We start from the raw sequence: 24,761 nt of genomic DNA, 5'->3' as shown, positions 1-24,761 counted from the left end.
CTTTTCTACTGTTGCATCATCTATGCTCTGCTGCTCCTACTTCTCACCAGTTTCTTTGGTTAATTCATACACAAAACTCTCTTTCTCTTCATAGCATTTCATACAGTCTGGGTCCTCAGCTTCAGGGTCTCTCAAGGTCTACAATCAAGGTGCCCACTGGGCAGCAGCCATCTGAAGGCAGGCCTGGGACAGGACCCCCTTCCAAAACCACTCATGTTGTCGTCGGCAGGATTCAGTTCCTTGCAGGCTCTTGCACTGGAGGTCTCTTGCTGACTATTGTCTGGAGGTCATCCTCAGTTCCTTGCAGTGTGGGGCTCTCCAACATCTCAGCTTCCTTCTTCAAGGCAGGCAGAGGTTGTGCTAGGAAGACAGAAGTCAATCTTTTGTTTTTTACTCCATTAATTGAAAAAAATTAAATTGTGGTGAGATATACATAAAATTAAACTTACCATTTTAACAACTTTAAGTGCACAGCTCCACGGCATGAAGCCCACTCACACGGTCCTGCAGCCACCCCCACCCTCCGTCTCCAGAACTTTCCGTCTCCCCACACGGAGACTCTGTCCCCACGAAGCACGGACTCCCCACCCCCTGCCCCAGCCCCCGCTCCCACCCTCTCCTCTCTGTGTGCACGGGACTCCTCTGGGGACCTCCTGGGAGTGGGGTCCTCCTGCGGGATGTGTCCTTCTGGGTCCGGCTCCTCTCACTGAGCCCGGTGTCCTCGGGGTCCCTCCACATTGTAGCATTCCCTATTCTTTATTCTTAGCAGCTCTCTCCATGCCTGGCCCGTAGTAGGCTGACAATGAGATTTTAGTTAACAAATGAATACAGTCTTCTCCATAACTCTGGCTGCTTTTATAGGGCATGGAACAAGCGCATTTTTTTAATGTTACCTTCTCTCTGTGAAAAAAATATCAACGATTTTCAGTCTTCACCTTACTTGACCTATTGGCAGCACTGATACAATAACCAAATGATTGTGTTAAAATACATTGGATCGGTCACGTCTCTGATCAAAATTCTGCAATTGCTCCCTATTTCCCTCCAAAGCCTTTTGTGACCTACCTCCTCTTATCTCCAAATACACTTCCCCAGGTCACTGTGCTTTGGCCACACCGACGTTCTTGTACACGCCTGCCTCTCAGTCCCTTATGTGTGAAAGGGTTCGCCTCCATGTACCCACTGGACCAACTTCTCCACATTCGTCTTTGCTCAAACATCTATGAGGCGTATTTGAGCATCTTACTTAAAATAACAGCACTTACCCAGCATAGCCCCTTGTGGGTTCTATTGTCCCAGAGTACTTCCGACATAATTCCATCACTTATTATGTGTATTGATTATTTTCTGCGTCTTGTCCTAGAATGTAAGCTCCAAAAGGGCGGGAAGGGTGATCTTTGTTTTGCTCACAGATGTTCTTCCAGAAAAGGCCCTGACACAGAGTAGGCAGGGGTGTTGAGCAGATGAATCTGCGTCTTAAGCTGACTGGAAGGGCATCGGCGTGGTGGACGCTCGGGGAGGAACAGTCTCCCGCAGGAAACGGTTTCCCGTCGCGGGCCAAGCCTCCATAGGAGCGGCATTCAGCACCAGGCGCCCCTGGACAGCTCTGGAAGCCAAGTCCTGTCGGAACCTTTCCTCTAAGGTCGGAGTTTCCTGCCGGAGCCACCTGCTGGCTGTACCTACCGCTCTGCAAGAGGAAACTACTTTCCCGGGCCGGTGGCGGGGGTGGGGGAGAGTCGCAGGTTGAGTGGCGGCCGCAGCAGCCAATGACACGGCGCGCTCGGCCCCGTGGCGCCCGGGGTGGCTAATGGGCAGGGGCGTGGGCGGGGCGTGGGCAGCCGCGCGCGGACCCGGGGCTGGACAGGAGCGCGGCTGTGGGGTCGAGACCGCGCGGCGGTTGAGCGGCGGGCGGCGCCGGCGGGCGGGCGGGCGAGGGCCCGACGGAGGTGCGTGCGGGCCGGAACCGGGGGCCGGGAGCCGGGGCTGGGCGCCGGAGCGGGGCGGGGCGGTTCGGGGCAACGCCGGCTGGGCCGCCCGTTAGCCGAGGCCGGGCTGCGGCGCCCGCCGCTGGTTCCCCAGTTAGCGGCGAAATGTATGCTGATTTGCTTCCGACCCCCCAGGCGGAGCGCGAGTGCTCCCTTTCGGGTGGGGCCCGCTCGGCCTCGCCCTCCTCGGGGCGCCCGGTGCGGCGCGGTGCACACAGAAGGCGCTCAATAAGTGCCTGATGGAGGAATGAATAAACCAGCCCCTGCCTCCTCGTCCCAGCCCATCAGCCCCGGTGTTGAGAGCGTGCAGGCCACCCCCTGCCGCCGCTGCACAGCCTGGGCATCGGGACACCCGGCAGGTGTTTACTGGGTGCCTCCTGTGTACCTGGCTGTGCGTCGGGTGGTGCGGGGGCGGGGGGGGGGGGGTCCAGATTGAGCAAGACAGACTCCCAGTCCCCGCGGAGCCCGCAGCCTCGAGCAAGTGAGCTCAGTCAGGGACTCCAAGTTATGTAGTTTCCGTCGCACAAATGATTCCAGAACCTAATGCCAGCGAAGGGGGCGGGAGAGGCCTCTCCAGCTGGTGGCATCTGCGCGGAGACCTGAAGACCTCACTCAAGTGGGGCGTGGGCAGTGAGGACAGGGAGAGTAGGGGGGGAAACACGGGACAGAGGAGCAGCCAAGGGCCCTCCCACTAACCGTGGCGTTTCCAGGGTGAAATCTGCTTCACTTGGGCTCACTGAGGTCCACATGCTTTAGCTCACCTGTTGGTTTGCAGTGGTTACTGAGCCTCCAGGCCTCGTGGTGGGCAGAGGTCAGCCGGGGAGGCCCTTCCAAGGGAACCCGAAGGCAGTGACCCTAAAAGACAAGACCTCATCGGGAGGTTGGGGGAAAGACGTATTCCAGGCCCAGAAAACAACCAGTGCAAAGGCCCTGAGGCAGGAACGGGCTGGGCATACTCAAGGACCACAGAGGCCCATGTGGGATGAGGCGAAGCAGAGGCCGATGGTGCGGAGCCTTCTATACAGGGTGTGGTGCTGGGTTTTATGGAAGGGCAGTGGGAGACCAGTGGAGCAGCACCACCCAGTAGAACATCCTGCAGCGATGGAAAGGTCCTCTGTCTGTGCCGTCCAGTGCGGTCACTACTGCACCTGTGCAGCTGCTGAGCATTTGAAATATGGTTAGTGTGACTGAGGAGTTGAACTTTGCATCTAATGGAATTGTAATTAAACAGACACCCATGGCTCGTGACCGCCGTATTGGACAGCACGGCCGTGGCGAATTTTCTGCAGGAGGCAGTGATATGGGCCAGGCCCGGAATGGAGTGAAGTAGGGGGGGAGGGGGGTGATGGGCTCGGTCACTAAAGCTGCTCAATACTCCCAACAGCTGACGTGGTTGCCCCTGGTGTTCACAGTGGCTGGACGGAGGCATGAGCCCCCGGCTACGTGGTTGGGCCCGGTAGCACGCCGTGGGACAGGAGTGTGCCCCCACACATGGTTTGGCCCTGCAGCGACCAGAACAGCCCGGGCCGCCACCATGATGAAGCTGCTGGTGGCCAAAATCCTTTGTATGGTGGGCGTGTTCTTCTTCATGCTGCTTGGCTCCCTGCTCCCCGTGAAGATCATCGAGACGGATTTTGAGAAAGCCCATCGCTCCAAAAAGATCCTCTCACTCTGCAACACCTTTGGAGGTGGGGTCTTTCTGGCCACGTGCTTCAACGCTCTCCTGCCGGCTGTGAGGGAGAAGGTAAGGGCTCCCTGGTGGTGGCCGCAGCCCGTGGCACCTTGTGGCCCCGGATCTCTGGTGTATTTTCAACGATGCCACCGAGTTTGGTGGTAGCTGTGACACTACAGGAGTGACAGGAAGTGAGTTTGCTGTGTGACCGTGGGTTGGTTGCTTCTTTTCTCTGGGCCTTACCTGGTAGACAAGGGGCTTGAACTAGACCTGGCTTGCCAGCTGGCGAGCCAATCCGTTGTTCCCTGAGCAGACCGCCCAGCGGGGTAGCTATACGCTTTGCCCTGTAGCGGGCGGTGTGGGCCTCACCTCAGCACCTGTATCAGGCAGCTACTGCTGCTTAACAAGTGATGACAGATTTAGCAGCTTAACACAGCATGTGTTTGTTATGTCGCGGTTTCTGTGGGTCAGGGGTCTGGACACCACTTAGTTGGGCCCTCTGCTCCAGGCCCTCATCAGGCAGCATTCCAGGTCTCCTGGGCTGTGGTCTCATCTCAGGGTTCGACGGGACAGATCGATTTCTAAGCTCGTGTGGTATTGAGGCAAGTTCAGTTCCTTCGCAGTTGTCAGACCGAGGGCCTTGCTTCTCCGTGGCTGAGGGCTGCCCTCAGTCCCTTCCACGTGCCCCCCCCCCCCCCCAGTATAGCCACTTGCTTCATCAGCAAGTGCCTGGATTTCTGCCACGCGTCTGTTGTTCCCTGCTGCCCACCTTGTGTTCCTTCATAACACAGCATGGGAGCTCACACGGCATCCCTGGGGGTAAAATTTCAGAGTCCTCTCTCGGGCCGTCTGCACCCCCAGAGCCTCTTCCAGCCCTGCCCCCCCATCTGCCACATTCTCGTGCCGTCACCCCTCATCACACTTCTATCTCGGGCCGGGGCTGCTGTGATGTCCTTGCTCCTCCCCGTCGCCCTTCAGTGCCTGTGGCCCTCTCATGGTCCTCCCCAAACCGCTCCGGGCTGCACCCCTGCCCACACCAGAGCCTTGGCGGGTTAGGTCCCTCCCCCGGCCCCCTGCCAGGCTCAGCGGGCACCTGCTGGCTTGGTCACCCCACAGATATCAGCCCCCAAAACTGTGGCCTTTGTGTGTCTGATGATCTGATCTGAGTTGGTTAGTGTTTCTCACTGGCTGGGGTTCCTGGGGGCGGAGCACATGCAGGCCTGGAGATGCTTAGCAAATGAATGAAATGGCCCATCTGCAAAACACAGCCTTCTGCAGCAGGGGTTCCCATGCGGGTCGACTCTGTGTCCAGGGGACACTGAGTGAGGGCAGGTGACTGGGTCAGGAGGTCTCACCTGGGCCAGTCCTGCCCCCAGGGACACCTGTGGTCCTCACGATGAGGGATGCTCCTGGCATCTGGTGGGTGGGGCTGGGGATGCTGTTGAACACCCCCCACACCTCCCTCTGGTGCCCAGGACAGCCCCCCACTGAGAATGACCCTGCCCCAGTGTCAGCACTACCCCCCCCCCAAGTCATGACGACCAAAATGTCTTCAGTGTGTCCTGGAGGGGCGGGGTAGCCATGTGGCGTGCGTGCGCGTGCGCTCCCAGGCTGTCATGAAGGGGTGCTGTGAGCATAGTGTTGGGGCGCCTGGCTCAGGTAGAGCACTTGGGAATTACATGCACCCCAAGACCCAAAGCGTGAGCATCAACCAGCTGTGAGTCACGCTGGGGGAGGAGCGGTCCAGACAGCTGATGGCACGTTCTGCAGCCCCCAGGCTGGACAAGCTTGGTGTGTGCACACAGCCTCAGGAGTACCCGCAAACGGAGCCCAGCTCTGAGGAGCCCACCCCCCACCTTGCTGGGCAGCATCCAGCGCTGGGCTGTACCGAGCAACAGCCCCTCACCTTGCCTGTCTAGTCGAGTTTCAGTGAAATAAATGAAACACGAGTCAACATGCCAGTCCTTGGCCAAGCCGGCTGTGTTTAGGGTCCTCATGGGCCACGTGTGGCTGGTGGCTTCCATATCAGACGGATAGAAAGCATTTCCGTCATCAGAAAGTGCTACTGGGTGGCGCTGGCTGGCAGGATCCGCTGGGCGGCGGGGGGCGTGGATATGCAGAGTCTCACGCATTCTTAGCATATTCACCCAGGAAGACCTTTGGAAACAGCCCCACCCGGCGCCCTATGGAAGCAGACCCCCCCCAGGCCTTCAGGGCTGCAGAGGCTGGTCGATGGCACAGTGAGGGAGAGTCTGTCCTGTGCCATTCCCCTGCTTCTGGAGCGTTCTTGGCCGTGCTTGCTGTTCCTTCCCTTATAAGGCACATCACCGCGGTCTCTGCCTCTGTGGTCACCTGCCCGTCTCCCTGTGTGTCTCTGTGTCCCCTCCTTTTGTGTCTCATAAGGACACCGTTGCTGGATTAAGATCCCACCCTAAGGATGATCTGTCTCGTCTCCAGATCCTTATCTTATGTAGGATTTCCCCGGGGCTGGGGAAGATAGCAAAACACCTCAGACGTTTGCTGTCTGTCCTTGTGGAGGCCAGGGGCCCAGGAGGAAGGGGCTGGCAGGCCTGGGTCCCTCTGAGGCCTCTCTCCTTGCCATCTCTTCACGTCGTGGTTCCTGTAAGGACTCCGGTCCTAGTGGGGCAGGGCCCACCCTAACAGCCTCATTTTAACTGGATCACCTCTCTAGAGACCCTTTCTCTAAGGAGGGTTAGTTTGAAATTCTGGATGTTCAGAGACTTGAATATATGAATTTTTGGTGGGGGACACAATTCAGCCCATCACACCTTCATTATATCCACAAAGACCTTTCTTCCAAATAAGGTCACATTCTGAGGTTCCAAGTGGATATATCTTTAGGGACCACAATTCAGCCCACTACAGCATGATTAATATTTGGCTGATTAAGTGGATATAATGTAAAGCCTCACAATGCCCTTTGTAATAGGGTTTTTGGGAGTTTTATTTTTTGGAATCCAGCAAGGGTGAGCCCACCTTCTCCTTTTTTTTTTTAGCTTCTTGTGTAAAGTGGGTATTTCTGTGCTTTGCTAATTGAACAGTGATATCTCCCCCAAACCCTGTTGTGTTGGTAGCAGGAGTGCAGGCCGCCCCCTCTGAACCTCTCTCTCCCTCCTTCTCCTCTCTTGCACGTCTTCTGCTCCAGCTCCAGAAAGTTCTGAGCCTCGGGCACATCAGCACCGACTACCCACTGGCCGAGACCATCGTGATGCTGGGCTTCTTCATGACCGTCTTCCTGGAGCAGCTCATCTTGACCTTCCGCAAGGAGAAGCCATCGTTCATCGACCTGGAGACCTTCAACGCTGGCTCGGACGCCGGCAGTGACTCGGAGTATGAGAGCCCCTTCATGGGGGGTGCGCGGGGCCACACGCTCTATTCGGAGCCCCACCCCCACACACATGGGCTGAGCGTCCAAGAGCTGTCGCACTCCAGCCCGCTGCGGCTCCTCAGCCTGGTATTTGCCCTGTCGGCGCACTCCATCTTCGAGGGCCTGGCCCTGGGCCTGCAGGAGGACGGAGAGAAGGTAGTGAGCCTGTTCGTGGGGGTGGCCATCCACGAGACGCTGGTGGCCGTGGCCCTGGGCATCAGCATGGCCAGGAGTGCCATGGCCCTGAGGGACGCGGCCAAGCTGGCCGTCACTGTCAGCGCCATGATCCCCCTGGGCATCAGCATCGGCCTGGGCATCGAGAGTGCCCAGGGGGTGCCCAGCAGCGTGGCCTCGGTGCTGCTGCAGGGCCTGGCAGGCGGCACGTTCCTCTTTGTCACCTTCTTTGAGATCCTAGCGAAGGAGCTGGAGGAGAAGAGCGACCGTCTGCTCAAAGTCCTCTTTCTGGTGCTGGGTTATGCCGTCCTGGCCGGCATGGTCTTCCTCAAGTGGTGAACTTGCCCATCACCCGCCCGCCGGATACAGGCGGTCCCCCCCCCCTCCCAAGCAGGGGAGCTCAGGCCCCGGGCTGCCATCTGTGCACAGAGGGGCCGCGCCCCAGATCCAACACCCTGAGCCTGGGGCACAGCAACTGCTTTTAAAAATACTTCTCTTAAAGTTATTTACCAAAGCTGTGTGGCCATGTCATCCTCTGGCATTGGGATCTGATGACTCACACAGGAGGTGGGGCCGGGCAGCCGCATGGGGTTGGGCTGGGACCCTCCCCCCCCCCACTCCTGCCTGCAGACAGGACAAGACCGTGGCTTCTCCGAGCCACTGAGCCCATCTGGAGGCCTGAGACTTGTGTCCTCTGTTCCCAGCTGGCTCTGTCGCATGGAGCGTCCATCCGGCGGTCACACAGGGAAGCTCTGACTCCTGCCACCTGAGGCAGTGCCTCGAGGGGGACGGGCGGGGTGCCAGGTACCTCAGCACTTCCCTCTTCTCTGCCTTCTGCTGTGCCCCCCCCGCCCCCCGCTGCCATACACTTGGTGGACCCGAGAGATGCAGAGATGCGCAGCAGGGCTAGGGGCCGGCTGGGCCGTTGGTTCTCAGTCCCCGGGGCTGTGGGGCCGGGGACACACACTGAATCACCCCCTGCAGACGCAGATGAAGCCAGAAGCTGCCTCAGGGTGCGGGAGCTCAGGGCGCGTGTGGGGCTGGCACCAACCCTGGGCACCGGCTCCCTGGCAACCTTCTGTTCAGCTCGCCTGTTGTCTCAGCAACCCCGACGCGGGCCTCCGGGGATAGGAGCCTGGGCCGAAAGCCTTGCCTGGGGGATCTTGCCATCAGAGGTGCTCCGGGGGGAGTGCGGGCCGGTGCGCTGGGCTGGGCTCGGCTCTCACAGCCTCAGCGCGAGGGCCCAGGTGCCTGCCTTCCCAGCACCCTGGTCCCCTTCCTCTGCCTCACTCCTGGCCTGCAGGGCCTCCCGAGCACAGGCGCCTTCTGCCCCGGGGCCCTGGGCTTGGTGGGGCCCCTTCCCCAACTCCAGCCTCGTGGGCGCCCCGGGGGCTGGCCTGCTGCCACCACTCAGCCCCTCCTAGCACAAGGTGACAACCTTTGCCACCACCCCAGCCTCCTTCAGTTTTGTTACAAGAGGCGGGGGGATCAGGGATGTGTGTCCGAGAGCCTCAGCTTCTGCTCTGCCTGCCCCTACCCTGTTGCTGCAGAACGGTCAGGCCTGTTGCTAGAAGCTTCTGTCTGACTTGTCCCGGAGACCCATCTCCAAACCGCACGTGGCCTGCCCCTGCCCTGTGCTGGGAAAGTGACCCCCAGGGTGTGGGGACATCATCCTTTCCATTGTGTCCTGGGTTGTCAGCCTCGGCCTGCCCCCCGCTTCACTCCACTCAGGAACTGGAAGTTTCCACCCACTTGGCCTTTTCCCTGAGTGGGCGGGTCATTGCGGAGCCACCAGGTTCTGTAGCCTGCCTTCATCGGGGCTGGGGTCGTCTCTGCTCCAAGGACCCTAGCTCCATACGCCCTGTCGCTGCCAAAAGCACACACACCACAGGGTCCCTACCCTCCTACCAGCCATCAGCTGACTGCCCCCCTGCCCCCACTGATGTTTCCAAGGCCATGTCCCCCTCACTGTGAGCACACTTCCTGACCAGTAGGCCCAGGAAGGGCACCACCACACCAGCAAGGAGCCTTTGGTCATGGAAAGGCCCAAGGGCCCCTCTGCCAGCCCCTCAGCCAGACGTCACCACTTCCCGAGTCCCCAGCGTCCTCAGATTCTCTCCATCTGCTGGGCTGTGGCCATTCCCAGCTGACCTGCTCTCCCTAGGGCCCCACCAGCCCCAGCAAGCTGCTTCCAGGCCCCCTGAGGATGCTGGGACCCCAAGAGGTTTGAGGGAGCTGTGTTGTAGATGAGGACACCTCCGGCCACCCCTTTTGTCTTCTGTGCCCAGGGGAGCAAGGGTCAGCCCTGGGACCTGCTTCCACAAGCTGCCGTGGTTGGCCAGCCGTGGGGGTGACGGTGCCTTGGTCTTGGTCTTGGTCAGCTTTCCCCGCACTGGGTGAGGATCAGACCATCTCCGCACCGAGGTAGGAAGAGTGGCTGTTTTGCCCTCCGACGGAAGCCCGGAGAAGCGGCAATCACTCCTGAGGTTTCCTGGGCTCTGGTGGCCAAGTCTGGTCTAGACCAGGGTCTTCTGAGGCCTGCCCGGGGCTCCATCCCCCACCAGCTCAGACACCGGAGCACTGCCATGTGGTGACAGCAGCTTTCCTATGGATACGACTGGATCGATCACCAGTTGGCCCTGGACCAGCCCCTGCAAAAAACTGGACATCAGCCATGAAAGGCCATCTGTGTGCAACTTTGTGATCCTAAGGAGATGTCGTGCGGCCTGCTGCCACAGAGATCCCTGCCTTTTGGGGGGTCTTCTCACTCCGTGGTTCTCAGGGGTGTCCCCCAGGGCACACCAGGCGGTGTCCGAGGACGTCTGTGGTGGTCACACTGGGGTGTCACCGCTCTAATTCCTAGGAAGTGACAGTGGGTTCCACGCAGAGGACAGTTCGTTCTGAGATCCCATGTGCATGTTGGAAAGAGAGGAGGCGGGCAGATGCCTGCTGACGGACAGCCCGGCACACTTGGCAAGGGCCGGAGGCACGGCTGCTGCAGCTTGGATGTGAGGGTGCCCAGAGAGCACACACTGCTGTCTGTTTGACAAAACCAAGCCCTCCGTACAGAACACCAAACACCAACTCTGTCCGTATGGCCGTGGCTGGGTCAAGGCCACCCCCAGCCACCTGCTCGGCCTAGGCTTGTCCCAGCGCCCAGCAGGAGGGGTCCTGGGTGGGCAGGAGGAGGTGGGGGTGCCCTGGGCTGGGGGCACCATTCTGAGCTCTGCCAGGAGGAGAATTACCTCAGACGGGTCTCCCGTCGTCAGCCCTTTTCCTCCACTGGGAGGTCCCTGGGCCAGGCCTCAGCCCTCCAAGGTCTGCTCCGAGTGGGGGCTCAGGGCACAGGCGACAGCTGGATGGAGTCAACCACATTCCCCTCCTTGATCTGGAGACAAAGGGGGAAATTAAGAGGCCTCGTGGATTGAATCAACCTTAATAACAGTGTGTCGGGGCTTCTGTTGTCTGCTGTTTGTGTCTCTGGTGCAGAAGTTATTAGCGTCGGGCAGGGAGGCGGTGCGCCGCTTCCCCGCCTGTCTGCGTCTTTCCAGCCCCCAGAGGCAGACAGGGGAGAGGATGGTGTCTCCCAGCCCACGGTGGCATCAGACCTGCCCTGGCCACCAACTCTGGACCTGCCAGGGAAAGAGGCACGCATCCCACCTGCCCCGGCCTGTGCCCACCCTTTGGGGCAAAGCCAGTGATGGGCCCATCCCACCTTCTTCCCCGCAGAGCCTCCTGCGGGCGGGGGCATTGTTCCCTGAAGACATAGAGCTCTCCTCTGGGCCGCTGGGGTGCTAAAGCCGGATTGGGCTGAAGCAGGGAGAACCCGCTGCGTGCCCCTGCCACCCCGAAGACCTTCTGTGGCTCCCACGGCAGGAACAGCTGGTCTGGCTGGCTGCAGTGCTCGACAGAGGGCTGGGGCGATTGGTGTGTGCCCAGCCCGGCCAGGCAGAAGCGGCTGGACAGGTGGGCGGTTCCGAGCCCCGGCTTCCCAGGTGCATGGGAGGCCTGGCCGAGGTACTGCACTTAGACCAAAATAAACAGCCACCACGGTTGGCAGGTCTCTCCATCCAGGGACCACCTGGGCCTCCCTCTGAGCATGTTCAGGCCCAGCCACTCTGGCTGACAAGCTCAGACAGGGTCTCTATCCTGGCACCGTAGACATTTGGGGCTGTCTTGCCGCCCGCTGGGTGCAGGCTGTGAGCCACATTCTGGCTGGTGGCGGGGCTGCAGGATCTGCATTGCCACCCAACCCCCAAGTGCTGCTGATGCTACTGGCCTGGGGACACGTTTGAGATCCATTGCCCGACTCCGGGTCTGTCTCTCCCAGCACTGCTGACACCAGACTCTCGGGCACTGTGTGTGTGTGTGTGGGGGGGATGCTGAGCCGCATTCCTGGCCCCCGCCCACATGATGCCAGGAGCACCCCAGCCATGGCCACCACAAGTGTCCGCCGACAAATATCCCAGAGTCCCCCGAGGGTGAGGCCCACTGCCCAAGGATGCATGGCAGCTTGCCTAGTGAGGGGAGACAGATGACATATCAGCGTGAAATGCAGTTATCAGCAATAAATGCTGTGAAGACAGAAAAAGCAAAGTGAAGGGAGAGAGATAAGAAAAATGCAAATGATTTTAGCAACGTGGTCAGGGAGGAAATCCCTGGGGGCCACACTGGAGTCCCAAGAAGATGGGGAAAGAGCTTTTCCAGGGGAGGGATGGGGGACAGACAGCCTGTGCAAAGGCCGTGAGTCTTTCTGTGAGTCATGGTCCTTTTTTTTCCTGACTGCCCACAGCCGCTGTGGCAGTCTGTAAAACACCCAAGCATCATGGGGCTTTATCCTGCCCGTGGCGAAGACTCGGGGGAGCCCCTCTCCTCAAGAGGTAACGGTAACAGCAGCAGCACCCTGTATTTTGGGAGGAGCCCCGGGCTGCCTCCATTTGGCCCAGCAGGTGGCTTCGGCGAAGAGCCTGCGTCTTTCACTCAGGGCTGGGGTCCAGCTCTGCAGAGGCTGACTGGCAGAATTCCGGCTTGGGAATGCCAGCCTATTCATTTTCCAAGGCAAACTGGGTTTGGACAAATGATTTTCTTATTTTCGAATGTTGACGCCAAACTTAAACAAAAAACCTTGGGGACCAAACTGCATCTGCTAGAGACCATGACACTTGGTCTCTGCTTTGCCCACATAATTGCATTAATCCTGGGAGCACAGAGAGAGAGCAGAGAATGCAACCCAGCCACCTTCCCCCCGCCCCCAACAGCACTGCCAGGAGTGGGGGGGGGGCAGGTAGGGATAAGCAAGGCCAGTGTGCCCCCCTACCCCCGTCCCAGAGCTTTGGGGCAGGGAGAGGTCCCATGGGCTGCCAGGCCAGGTGAGGAGGTGGGACTTTGCCGGTGGACAGTTGTCCCTTGCAGTGGAGACGACTTATGCAGGACAGGGACAGCCAGCCAGGGGTAGCAAGAAGGCTGGGTTGTGGCTTCAGAGCCCAGTGGACCCGAGTTCCGGCCCCAGCCAGCTTCTTCCCAGCACACAGCCATGCTCACAAAGGCCAGGGCTCTTCCAGCCAGCCATAGGCAAGGGTCACTGCTCTCCTAGTTTGGGGTGCTCCAATGGGGGCTTGGGCCCCCGTGCCCTGGGGAGAGCGCAGAGGGGACTCGGGCCTGTCCTCCCCTGGCTCACAAGGCCAAGAGCCTGGCCTGGGAGCTATAAATAGCAGCCGCAGAGTGGAGCTGCTGCCTGTGCTCACGCTCCTACGCATGAGTCAGCCTGGCCTGGCCTGGGCAGGCGCCCGGGGGAGCTGGAGAGCTGGCCAGAGGCTGGAGGCCCAGCCCAAGTGCAGGCCGGTCACTCAGGAGACCAAGGGAGGCAGGCCGTCGGAATGGGAGGGAGTGGGGCTGTCACCTCAGGGCACCTGTGTACCTGGCAGCCCCTCGAAGATGGACGTCATCCTGATTGCTCCCTGCAACCTGAAAGGTGAGACAACAGTGATCCTCATTCACAGATGGGGAAACTGAGGCTCAGAGGGGCACTTGGCTGGGACATGGCAACCCAGACCAGAAGTTACCTGTCTGTCGATCAAGCTGTCTCCATCTCTGGTTGAGGGCACCCCAAGATGAGGGGCTGGGGCCAGACCATCCTCTGAGGCGTCCCCACAGGGCCAATGACAGGACAGGGCAGGAGTGACCACTTGCCCAGGGAACAGCTGCAAGCAGCCTGCAGGGACCAGGAGGAGAGCTCAGGTGAGAAGCTGGATTTGGCAGCTGTCCCTGACCTGTATAAGTCGTCTCCACTGCAAGGGACAACTGTCCACCGGCAAAGTCTCACCTCCTCACCTGGCCTGGCAGCCCATGGGACTTCTCCCTGCCCCAAAGCTTTGGCAGTGCCCGTGTTTCCAAGGGAGCAGGAAGCGTCCACCTCAGAGCCATAGAGATGGTGGGTCAATGAGAATCCAGACGCTAAGAGCCAGAGGGACCTGTAGGCTCCAGCCGACCATCTGCTCACGCACTCATGACGGGGAGCTCACCACCTCCCAAAGACTGTTCACCCTCCGATTGCTCTGACCCCAGAAAGTCCCTTCTTGTGGGACCTTAGTGTCAGCCTCCTTATCAAGGGGCATCTTACTCCAACAGGCTTTGGGGAGTTGGGGCTGTCTTATGCCCACCCCTAATCCCGCTGGTGCATCCAACAGTCCAGTCTCTTCTGAGATGAGCCTCTGCCTGCCTCCAGTCTTTCAGGAGGGAGAGAGTGATGGTATCTTGTTGCCTTAAACATGGGCGCACAGACACATCAAACAACCGGGCACTTCCCAAAGGCAAACATCTATTCTCAGAGACAATTCCTATTTGAGGAAGATAGATATTTTCCTAACCAAAACCACAAACCCAGTCCCCCAGCCCCTCAGTCCCCTTTGTTCACCCCCACTTTCAGATGGTCCCCCAGACTCACAGCTGCTCTCCCCTTGGGTGGGTTGCCCTTGGGGGCACCAACCCAGACTTAGTGCTGTCTTCACTTCTCTCCTGGCACCCTCTCCCACCCCTGCCAACACAAAGCCCCTAGGACGGAGGAGTGGTCTCCAGGCACACCCCCATTGCCCGGGAGCCCCCTGGGGCCACCGTTGTGCTCTCATATATCTCTTTATCCACTGATCACGTCTCCATCCCAGCAAAGCCCCGGGACCCAGGCTGGCCCACGACCCCACCCACACCCGGGCCCTGAGCTGCAGTTCCGCCAACAGGCCCTTCCCTTTGCTCCCCGGGTGACCGCGACGCTGCCCCGCTCTTGCCCAGCGCCTGGCTCCAGGGTGACCCTGGGGCGCGTTCCCAAAGAGGCAGGCAGACCCCACCCCGTCGCGCCCCCCTCCCCCGCCCCCGGCCTGGCGACTCCCCGGGGCGCCGGGCAGGGGGTCGGGGCGGCGGTGACCTTGGCCGGGCGCGGGTCCCCGGGGAGGGGCGGAGCGCGGCGCCCGGCGGGCGGGGACGGGCGGGGACGGGCGGGGACTGGCGCGGGCGCGGCGGCGGCGGCGGCGGCGGCGGCGGCGGCGGCTCGGGCGGGCGGGCGGGCGGGCGGCGGGCGCGCGGGGGGCGGCGGCGCCCGAGCGGACACGAGCCGGCCAGCAAGCAGCCGCGGCGGCGCCGCAGGACGAGCGCCCAGGTAGGCGGCCGGGGCGGGGGGCCGGGCCCTGCCGCACCCCACCCGCGAGGCCCGCGGGGCCCTCTCCCCGCGCGCCCCTCCTTTGTCCGAGCCCCACCCTCGCGGCCGCGGGGCTCGGCCCTCCTGCTCCCGGCGCCCCCCTCACCCCCGCCCCCGCGCCCGGACCCCCTCCGCAGTCCGTGGAGCCCCGGCCGCGCAGCCCTCGGCGCGCCCACCTTGGACAGCTCCCCCTGGGCGCCCTCCGGCCCCCGCGGTACTTGCCGCGCGCCCCTCCGCCAAGCCAGCCCCTCCCCCCAGGCCCGCCGCAGCCCCCTCGCTGGGTGGGTCGGTGCTGCTCAGGCAGAGCCCCCTCCGTGAGGGGCCCCTCCATGAGGGGCCCTGGGCTCGTCTTCCCGCGGAGCACCCGCTCAGCCTCCTGCCCCTCAGGGCGAGCCAAGCCCCTCACCCAGGAGCCCCTCCCTTGGTCGGGCCCTTCCCCCACCACCGACATCCTCCGCTGGCCAAGGGGAGCCGGTGGGCTGGTCCCCTGAGCGTGCCTCCCCTCCCTCAGGCCCCCTGTCATCCAACCCCTCATTAGTCAGGTAGTCCCTAGGTCAGACCCCTCCCCCATTCAGTTAAGCGGTGTTTGAGTGTGTGTGTGTGTGTGTGTGTGTGTGTGCGCGCGCGCGCGCGCGCGCGTGCGTGCGCGCTCGTCCGGTGCCCTCCCCTGGGTCCGAGGCCTGTTCTCCTGGCCCCCCGGGGGTGTCAGGGAGGGCTACCTTGCATGGGAGGAGGACCCTGGGCCGTGTAGCCAACCAGGGCCCAATTCAAATCCTACTCTGCTCTGCCACCTTCCTGCTCTGTGACCTTGAGCCAGGGCCTCCCCCATCTGAGCCTCGGTGCCCGCGACCCCCTACCCCCACCCCACAGGAGGTGAGGGTGGGATTCAAACAGCACCAGGTAGGTGCCTGGCAGGGACTTGGGGGTTAGTGAACGGGGGTTCTCAGAGACTCAGGCCCCAGCAGGGCTGCTCCTGGAGGACGTCCTGCTGCTGATGGACCTGGAGTCTTGCCAGGGGGTCTGCATCCAGAGCAGGGCAAGGGTGGTCTGGGTCCCCAACCAGCCATGGTGGTGCCTGGCTGCACACTCACGTGCCCCCCTCTCAGGGTGCCCACCCAGGGAAGGGCAGTGCCTGTGGAGCTGGGCACCCCTCGCCACCCCCCCACCCCCAGCTTCCTCCCGATGCTGAGGACTGCCATGCATGTCGCCAACATGCCTAGTGGTCTCCGAGGAGTTAGTACTGGTAAGCGTGCACAAGTGTGCCTGGCACGGAAGTGGGCTGTGTGTCTGCTGTTACTTTGATCGTCCTGTCTCTGGCACACCTGGTACTTTGGATCCTTCAGAATCCGCCTTCACAGCCCACTGCCAGCCAAGTGCTTTACACCCTGAGCCCTCGTGACTGATAGTTATGATTGTCCATCTTTACCGAGGGCCCCCGGGCGCCAGGCTCCAGGCTTTATCCAGCTTCTCCAGTGCTTGTCCCAGCAACTTGTGCAGCAAGGCACTGTGACAAAACCAAGGCTCGGGGACCCCGACCGACCTGCCCCGGGTCTCCCTGCCAGCTTCACACCACCGAGCCTTATACCCCACACACACCCGAGGGAGGTAAATTGGTCCAGGCACAACCTTGTGTCTCCTCCCTCCCACTGTGGACCTACCTCCATAGAGACCGCCGGGAGGAAGAAGGGCAACGGTGTCCTGCTTTCCCTAAGTCAGGACGCAGATGCTGGAGACAGGCCTTCTGCCGTCCCACCCCCAGCCCAGGGCTCCCCTCCTCTGCCGGCAGCATTTCGGGAATTGCTGTGCTGTGTGACCTCAGGAGGCCACTGGACCTCTCTGAGTTGAGTACAGGTGCTGAGAGAGAGGCTAGGAGGACGCCCTTTAGGGAGATCTGTTCCTCCAGATACAGCAGACCTCGAACCAGAGGCCATGGCAGGCCAGACTCGTCTGGGGGCAGAGTGCAGGAAGTGGGGACCTTTCTCATTGGGCCTAGTTTTCGTGTTCTCACCTCTGACCTGGGATGCTCTCAGGAATCAGTGCCATGATTTGCAAATTGTGGCTCTTGGATCTCTGGCATCAGGATCACACTTACGGGGTGAGAGAGGGGAGGAGTTGTGTGGTGCACGAGCCCGGGGCCGTGGCCCGGGGCCACCAGGTTTGTCCCTTCTGGGCCCAAGAGGACAAGCATGCCTAAGACGCCCCACCACATGGCCCCCGTGAGGTTCAAGAACCTCTGGGCTGAGGGGAGAACAGGAAGCCTGGGGTTCCTGGAGAGAGGCACCATCTCACAGAGGAGGAAACCGAGGCTCAGGGTGGCAATGCACAGCCTTGCCCAGATCACAGAGCCAGGCCTGCTGGCTTCCAAGAGCCCACGGCCACAGTGGGAAGAGAAGGAGAAGCCAGTGCAGCCTGCGGGGGGTGGGGTGGGGTGGACACACAGGTGAGGAAGAGTTAGTGCCCTGCACAACGGCATCTCTGCACCCTTCCCAGCCCAGAGTCCCCTGGGAACGAGCTTGGATCCCAGACTCTGTCAGGGCGGGGAAGCAGGCAAAGGGGGCTGGCTCTAAGCCTGCATGCAAGGCAGAGTTGCCAAGTCAGCCAAATCAACCAGAGGGCCTTCCCAGGATGCAGGAGAGATGCCTTCTCCTCTGAGAAGCTGCCCCCCGAACCATCGCCTCACCCCCCAGGGGCCCAGAGCTGTCCCCTCCTGCCTGTGGCCTTGTGTGCCTGACACTCCTCTCTGTACAGGGTCGGTCTGGGGTTCTAGCAGCTGGACGAGCCCTCCCGGCCCTGACCGCCAGCCACCGCGTGGAAGATGCCTGAGCAGAGCAACGACTACCGAGTGGTGGTGTTCGGGGCGGGTGGCGTGGGCAAGAGCTCACTTGTGCTGCGCTTCGTGAAGGGCACGTTCCGGGACACCTACATCCCCACCATTGAGGACACCTACCGGCAGGTGATCAGCTGCGACAAGAGCGTGTGCACGCTGCAGATCACCGACACCACGGGCAGCCACCAGTTTCCGGCCATGCAGCGGCTATCCATCTCCAAGGGCCACGCCTTCATCCTGGTCTACTCCATCACCAGCAAGCAGTCGCTGGAGGAGCTGGGGCCCATCTACAAGCTCATCGTGCAGATCAAGGGCAGTGTTGAGGACATCCCGGTCATGCTGGTGGGCAACAAGTGTGACGAGACGCAGCGGGAGGTGGACACCCGCGAGGCCCAGGCCGTGGCCCAGGAGTGGAAGTGCGCCTTCATGGAGACATCGGCCAAGATGAACTACAACGTCAAGGAGCTTTTCCAGGAGCTGCTCACGCTGGAGACACGCCGGAACATGAGCCTGAACATCGACGGCAAGCGCTCCAGCAAACAGAAGAGGACAGACCGCGTCAAGGGCAAATGCGTCCTCATGTGAGCCCAGAACGCCCGCCACCAGCCGGCCCATGCCTCTCCCAACTCCCCTCCTCCTCCTCCGGGCCTCCGCTCCCAGCTCTCCTCCCCACCTTCTGTCTCCATCTCATCCCTTCCACTTCTCTTCCCTCACCCAACACCTCTGCGGGGGAAACCGAGGCCCCGGTGAGCCCGCGGCAGGTCTGGGGCTCCAACCTGGCTCTGCCGCAGGCTCTGCCTCCCCGCCCCCGCCCCCCCAGGCCTGTCCGCACCCCCCAAAGCCACGTGCTGGAGGTGGCCCCCTGGATCCGCACATGAGAAATTGGGGAAGCTGCCTGTCCCCGCCGGGACCGAGGATGCGGGGTCTTCCCTGTCTCTGCCCGTCTCTGTCTCTTTCCCTTGGGTGCCCTCAGCCAGACCTGCGTGTCTCCCCCATCAGATCACTGTGACCTTGCTGGGGAGGGGGAGCGGAAGTGCACATGGACCTCAGAGTTTGTTTTCCCCTTTTTGGTGTTTAACACACGCTGCCCCTGCTCCCTCCTTCATGACCTCTGGCCTGTGCCCCCACCCCAGGTCCCAGATCAGTCCTCACCCCTGTCCCCACAGCCTTGCGGTGGGGGGGCTTGCGGGATGGGTCTCAGGCCACCAGGCAATAACCACAGAACCTGCAGCAGCACCCCGCCAGCCTGGAATGCCACTCCTCGCCCTGCCTGGGGATGAGGCCTGGGGTGCAGGCAGGGGAGGCCTGGGACTGGCCCATGGCCACATCACAACTCAAGGGGACCATCCGGCATGAACATGGGGGGCCTTCCCAGACTCGGCCTGCACAGATTGGCACAGCTTGTCACCACCGAGCTTCAGGCAGGGGCACCTGGGGTGCTGGGGAGGGGGTTCCTGGGGGCCCATCCAGGGGCAGGCAGCTGGCCCCAGCACCAACAGGATCTGAGGGGAATCAAGGCAGAGATCTGCCCAGCCCACTGCCTCCCGCCAACTGTGCCCCAGAGAGGGGGGCTCTGCCCAGGAAGGTGTGTGTCCGTGAGATTCTGAGTGCTTTCTGAGAGTGTCCAGATAACTCTACACTCATGGGACCCTGCAGGGCTGTGTCTGACAAGCATGAAGGGGAGCTGTAGGCCTGGGGTGGGGAGGTGACCGCGGGATGTATCTGTGCAGACAGCCTGTGTCTAAGCATGTGTCAGTGCATGCACGCGCGTGTGTGGCTGTCATTCGGGTGGAAGTCTGTGTCACGGTCTCTATGTCATAATGGTGTAGGGGGTGCATAGGGGTGGGCAGTGTGGTTGTCGATAGGACTGGCTATTTGTGTCGATGGGAACCTCTGTACCAGCATTAAGTGTGATCGTAAGTGGTCGTATTTTGGGGAGTGGGTGACGTGATTTATAGGACCGCACCTGTAAACCTGTTTGTTCTGAGGAACGCTAAGCCCGTTTGAGTTTGTAGTGAGGTGGCTCTCGGCTCAAACTCTGTATCAGTCCATGGTTGGTGCCTGACAAATGACCACAAAGCCAGCCACCGGAAACTGGACGCGCTGGTCATCTCCGTTCCTGTGGGTCAGGAGCCCGGGCATGGCTTACCCGAGACTTCTACTCGGGATCTCTCGAGGCTGCAATCACAGCGTGGGCTGGCTGCCGCCTCATCAGAAGGCCTGACTGGGGACTGATCTGCCCCCAAGCTCACACAGCTGTCAGCGGCATTCGGTTTTCTGCAGTTACAGGCCCGAGGGGCTCCGTTGCTCGCCGGACGTCAGCGAACGGCACCAGCAGCTCCTTGCCATGTGGGTGTCTCCCTGGGGCGGCTCGCAGCGTCGGGCGTCCTGGGCGTGACGGAGCTGTGTGTGCTTGCATGTCCGTATGTGCGTCGGGACTGGCCTGTGCGTGCAGGCGCGCGTGTGAGAAAGGCCGTGTCGCGGTCGTGTGACCGCCTGGGGACTGTCTGTGTCCATCCTGGTAGCCGGGTGTTTGGTCCTGTGTCCGTGTGACTCCACAAACATTTCCTGGGCACACTGTGCAGAGAGGGAGGGAGTGTGTGTGTGCAAGTGTGTGTGTCACCGCCTGGCACATGGACGGGCCCATGGAAACACGGGTAGCATCCTGCCCGAGCACAGCTGAGCCCCTTTACCCTGTGGTGGGTCCAGGGCCCACCAGCCACTGGTGTTCCTCCCTTCCCCACCCCGGGAGCCATTTCCTGGGCCTTGCTGGGCAGGGGTCTGCAGCCCTTTCTCAGGGACACACCCTGATAGCACAATCTCCCTGGGGCCCCACCCACCTCCAGGCCTATCCCCTCCCCAGGCCATGGTCCCCTGGGGGGGAAAGGGGTTCTGCAGCAGGAGGGGCCTGAGGCTGCCCCAGCTGCTGGCCCACCCTGCCTGGGCATCCCTGGTTCTGGGGACCATGCCAGGCCATGCTCGCTGTGATTTCACCCCTGCCCCTTCTCCCCCCGCATGTGGGTGCCCCCTGCCCCCCATTGTGGGGTCTGTGTAGCATTTGCTCTAGAAATAGTCTTCCTGCAATAAAGAAGTGGATCCTGCATCCCCCATTGGTGCCCTTTCTTTGGGGTCAGGGAGGGCAGCCCACCACCTGCAAAAGATAAACATGAAGGTTAGGGAGGTGAGGGTTTGCGGGTGAGGGATAGGGGTGAGGGGTGGGGAGGAGGTGAGGGAGGGGGGTGAGGGATGGGGTGAGGGGTGGGGAGGAGGTGAGGGATGGGGTGAGGGTTTGGGGGTGAACATTTGTGACAAAGACAGTTCACTCCTCCAGGTGGCCCCCCCACAAGAGACTTCGCGGGCCCTGCTGGAGCCCATACTTACTGCAGCCAGATGCGAGGAATGAGCAGGTGTTCTGACCCTCCTTTTACAGGCCTCAGCTTCCCCATCTGCTAAATGTTGGCTTGGGGCAGAGTTTGCAAACTTAAAAGCAGGGGATAGGAGGAGGGAGAGAGAGAGGCACTCACCAGGAGCATAAAACTTAAGTGCGGGACACCAAAACCTCAGCCATCAAGACACATATTTTAAAGCAATATTGAGGGGCGCCTGGGTGGCTCAGTTGGTTAAGCGACTGCCTTCGGCTCAGGTCATGATCCTGGAGTCCCGGGATCGAGTCCCGCATCGGGCTCCCTGCTCGGCGGGGAGTCTGCTTCTCCCTCTGACCCTCTTCCCTCTCGTGCTCTCTATCTCTCATTCTCTCTCTCTCTCTCTCAAATAAATAAATAAAATCTTTAAAAAAAAATAAAGCAATATTGAGTGCAAAGGAAACCATGGTGAAAAAAATACCTACATATGTATATATATATATATTTAGAAGATTTTATTTATTTATTTGAGAGAGAGAGAGAGATCACAGAAGGAATGGCAGAGGGAGAGGGAGAAGCAGACTCTCCACTGGGCAGGGAGCCCGATGCGGGACCGGATTCCTGAACCCCGGGATCATGACCTGAGCCGAAGGCAGACATTTAACCTACTGAGCCACTCAGGTGCCCCAAAATACCAATATTTTAAATAAAGACAGGATCTGACAGGTCCTGGGAGAAGCAAGAGAGATGGTTGGCACAAGGGCAGCATCGGATCTTGTCTTTCTGTCACATTTTGGTATTTTGTTCATCCCAGATTATTTCTGCATTTCTTTTGCATTTTTTAAATATTGCATTAACATAGTATTTATCTTGATAGCAAGGTTTTCTGGTTTTGTTTTGTTTTGTTTTTTATCGGTGCCCCTTTAGGTTTGGGATTTGAGAAAAGTGCCTCACCCATAGTTCTGGTCCTGCTCTGTCTTTGGGGCTACACGATGATGTCCTTGGGTGGAGTATGCTCAGCCACTTCGCCCAACCAGCCCAGGAATGGCCAGACCTTCTGATTTTTCAAGAGGGCCTAGAAATCTAGGTTCTTTTTTTGTGAAATGTCCTTATTTTTAAATGTTAGCAATGAACTTACACTTTTATTTTTTTTTTATTTATTTATTCGAGAGAGAGAGAATGAGAGAGAGAGAGAGAGAGAGCACATGAGAGGGGGAAGGGTCAGAGGGAGAAGCAGACTCCCCGCCGAGCAGGGAGCCCGATGTGGGACTCGATCCCGGGACTCCAGGATCATGACCTGAGCCGAAGGCAGTCGCCCAACCAACTGAGCCACTCAGGCGCCCCTGAACTTACACTTTTAAAGGATTTGGGGGCCACATCCCACTTGGGGACCACCAGTTTGTGACACTTGTTTAAGTAACAATTCCTTTGTGGAGATGTGCGTTGGGCAGTGAGATGCTGGCCCCCAGGCTCCTGGTTCTCTCTCTGTGCACTGCAGGAGATGAGTGGGGAGGTTCTTGCAGGGATGACAGGAGCCCTGGGGGCACTCAGCTGGGAGGCCAGAGGTTCAGATCACAGAATATCAGTATATCACACAAAGTTCCAGGAGTCCCGGAATCTGGTGGCTCCATCTTCCCATGTAAGAAATTCTCCCTGTCGATGTTTTGGAGACACACCACACATTTTCCGACATCACCAGGGGAGCTTATTAAAAATACACATTCCAGGGGTCCAGTGCCCACAGGATTCTGGATCATTCAATCTGGTGGGGGCCGAGGAACCTGCTTTTTCATTTTTCAACATTATTATTATATTATTATTATTATTAAAGATTTTATTTATTCATTTGAGAGGGAGAGAATGAGAGAGAGAGCATGAGATGGGGGAGGGTCAGAGGGAGAAGCAGACTCCCTGCTGAGCAGGGAGCCCCATGTGGGACTCGATCCCTGGACTCCAGGATCATGACCTGAGCCGAAGGCAGTCGCCCAACCAACTGAGCCACCCAGGTGCCCCTCAAAATTAGTTTTTAAAGATTTTATTTATTCATTTGAGAGAGAGAGAGCACGAGAAGAGGGAAGAGGCAGAGAGAGAGAGAAGCAGACTCCCCGCTGAGCAGGGAGCTCGCTGTGGGGCTCGACCCCAGGACCCCGGGATCATGACCTCAGCTGAAGGCAGATGCTTAACCATCTGAGCCACATAGGGGCCCCTAAACCTGCTTCTTTAGATCCAGGTCCAGGAGTTAGGAAATTGAGAAACCCTAGAAATTATGAGACAGGCTTGGGCAAAGGACCCAGGGTTTCCCCTCTCTGAGACTCAGTTACCACCTCTGTAAAATGGGGACAATGTAATTTCATCTCTTAGCCTTATGCAGAAGGTTCAAAATAAGGGGGCAGTTATTATTGCCCCGCAGGTCAAATGATCTATGAGGAAGGGATATACTTCTCCTGCAAGTGAGGCCCAGGAGCTAGGCTTTTAGATTCGAATTCGCAAAGGGCCTTGCACCCCACTGACGTCACCAAGTCACCTCTGGAAATCCGCTCGCCGCGGGCGGTGGAGTGTACCACAGCGGGCCTATTTGCATATCAGCATAGCCCGCCTCCCCCCGCGGTCCCCGCTCGCGGGTGGCCAGCGGCGGTGCCACTCAGCGCTCCGCCTCCTGGCCCCGCCCGCGCCGCGAGCCCCGCCCCCTCGCCTGGGTGCAGCCTACCCCGCTGCCTGCCGCATGCCCCGCCCCGGCCGGGGCCTCCCGCCGCCGGGGCTCCCGATTGGCCGCGCTGGCTGCCAGTGCCCGTCCCCCGCGTTCCGGCCCCGCCCCGCGGAGGGAGCGGGCGCTCGCCGGCTAGGCGGCGGGTTCGGCTGCGCGGCGGGGCTGAGGCGGCCGCGGCGGCCGGAGCGCAGGTAAGGGCGCGTGCCGCAGGGGGCCGGGCCGGGGTCCGCCGCCCCCACTTCGGGCCCGGGGGGTAGGGGCGCGGCCCGGGCGGAGGGCAGGCCGGGGCGGCCCGGGGAAGGCGCCCTGGGAGGGCTCCGATTTGGCTGCGGACCGAGTTGGGGGTCGGAGTCAGGGAGGAAGGGGCTGGGTCCGGGGATCCGGGCGGGAGTTGGGAGTCGCGGTCAGTGAGGAAGGGGCTGGGGCCGGGGGGTCCCCCGGAGTTGGGGGTCGCGGTCAGTGAGGAAGGGGCTGGGTCCGGGGGTCCGGGCGGGAGTTGGGGGATCGCGGTCAGCGAGGAAGGGTCCGGGAGGCAGTTGGGGGTCGCGGTCAGCGAGGAAGGGTCCGGGACGCAGTTGGGGGTCGCGGTCAGCGAGGAAGGGGCTAGGGCCGGGAGTCGGTCCAGAGTTGGGGGTCACGGTCAATGAGGGAGGGGAGGGGGCGAGGTGGGGGGAGCCGCCGGAGTTGGGGGTCGTGGTCAGTGAGGAAGGGGCCAGGGCCGGGGATCCCGACTGGAGTTGGGGGTCGAAGTCAGTGAAGAAGGGGCTGGGGCTGTAGTTGAGGGTCCGGGCTCAAACTGGGGTGGAGGGCGGCAGGGGAAGGGTGGGGGTTGAGTTGGGAGTTGACAGGGGAGAGGGAATTGTGCTTGAGTTGAAGGTGGAGGTTATTTGAGGAGGGGCTGGGGGTGGAGTTGAAAGTGGAGGTTAGCTGGGGAGGGGGCTGCATTGGGAGTTGGGGGT

The 24,761-nt window shown here is 60.6% G+C and overlaps 3 protein-coding genes across 9 annotated transcripts in view; all 3 read left to right on the top strand.

The window, feature by feature from the left end:
* Positions 1-1,839: 1,839 nt before the first annotated feature.
* SLC39A3 (solute carrier family 39 member 3) lies at positions 1,840-12,388 on the top strand. Of its 5 annotated transcripts, none has more exons than XM_027582583.2 (3): positions 1,840-1,946; positions 3,398-3,729; positions 6,824-12,387. In XM_027582583.2, exons 2-3 carry the CDS (start codon positions 3,520-3,522, stop codon positions 7,556-7,558), a joined length of 945 nt encoding a protein of 314 aa, XP_027438384.1. In that variant the 5' UTR covers positions 1,840-1,946; positions 3,398-3,519; the 3' UTR covers positions 7,559-12,387. The 5 variants fall into 5 exon arrangements, with proteins under 5 accessions (XP_027438384.1, XP_027438383.1, XP_027438385.1 ...); XM_027582582.2 differs by having other exon boundaries at positions 1,842-1,946; positions 3,370-3,729; XM_027582584.2 differs by lacking the exon at positions 1,840-1,946 and adding an exon at positions 2,074-2,092 and having other exon boundaries at positions 3,370-3,729.
* A 240-nt stretch (positions 12,389-12,628) lies between these two features.
* On the top strand, positions 12,629-20,835 carry DIRAS1 (DIRAS family GTPase 1). Of its 3 annotated transcripts, none has more exons than XM_027582593.2 (2): positions 12,629-13,190; positions 17,655-20,835. In XM_027582593.2, the coding sequence occupies exon 2, from the start codon at positions 17,722-17,724 to the stop codon at positions 18,316-18,318; it is 597 nt and encodes a 198-aa protein (XP_027438394.1). In that variant the 5' UTR covers positions 12,629-13,190; positions 17,655-17,721; the 3' UTR covers positions 18,319-20,835. The 3 variants fall into 3 exon arrangements, with proteins under 3 accessions (XP_027438394.1, XP_027438392.1, XP_027438393.1); XM_027582591.1 differs by lacking the exon at positions 12,629-13,190 and adding an exon at positions 14,777-14,867; XM_027582592.1 differs by lacking the exon at positions 12,629-13,190 and adding an exon at positions 15,608-15,806.
* A 3,081-nt stretch (positions 20,836-23,916) lies between these two features.
* Positions 23,917-24,761, top strand: part of GNG7 (G protein subunit gamma 7) — a 120,400-nt gene continuing 119,555 nt past the window's right edge. Inside the window, exon 1 of the mRNA XM_027582598.2 lies at positions 23,917-23,993. The gene's annotated coding sequence lies outside the window, so the exon portion shown is untranslated. The remainder of the gene's footprint in view (positions 23,994-24,761) is intronic.

Source organism: Zalophus californianus, chromosome 1 (assembly GCF_009762305.2).
Source record: "Zalophus californianus isolate mZalCal1 chromosome 1, mZalCal1.pri.v2, whole genome shotgun sequence".
NCBI classification, from domain to species: domain Eukaryota; kingdom Metazoa; phylum Chordata; class Mammalia; order Carnivora; family Otariidae; genus Zalophus; species Zalophus californianus.
This window is presented reverse-complemented; position numbering and strand designations above follow the sequence as displayed.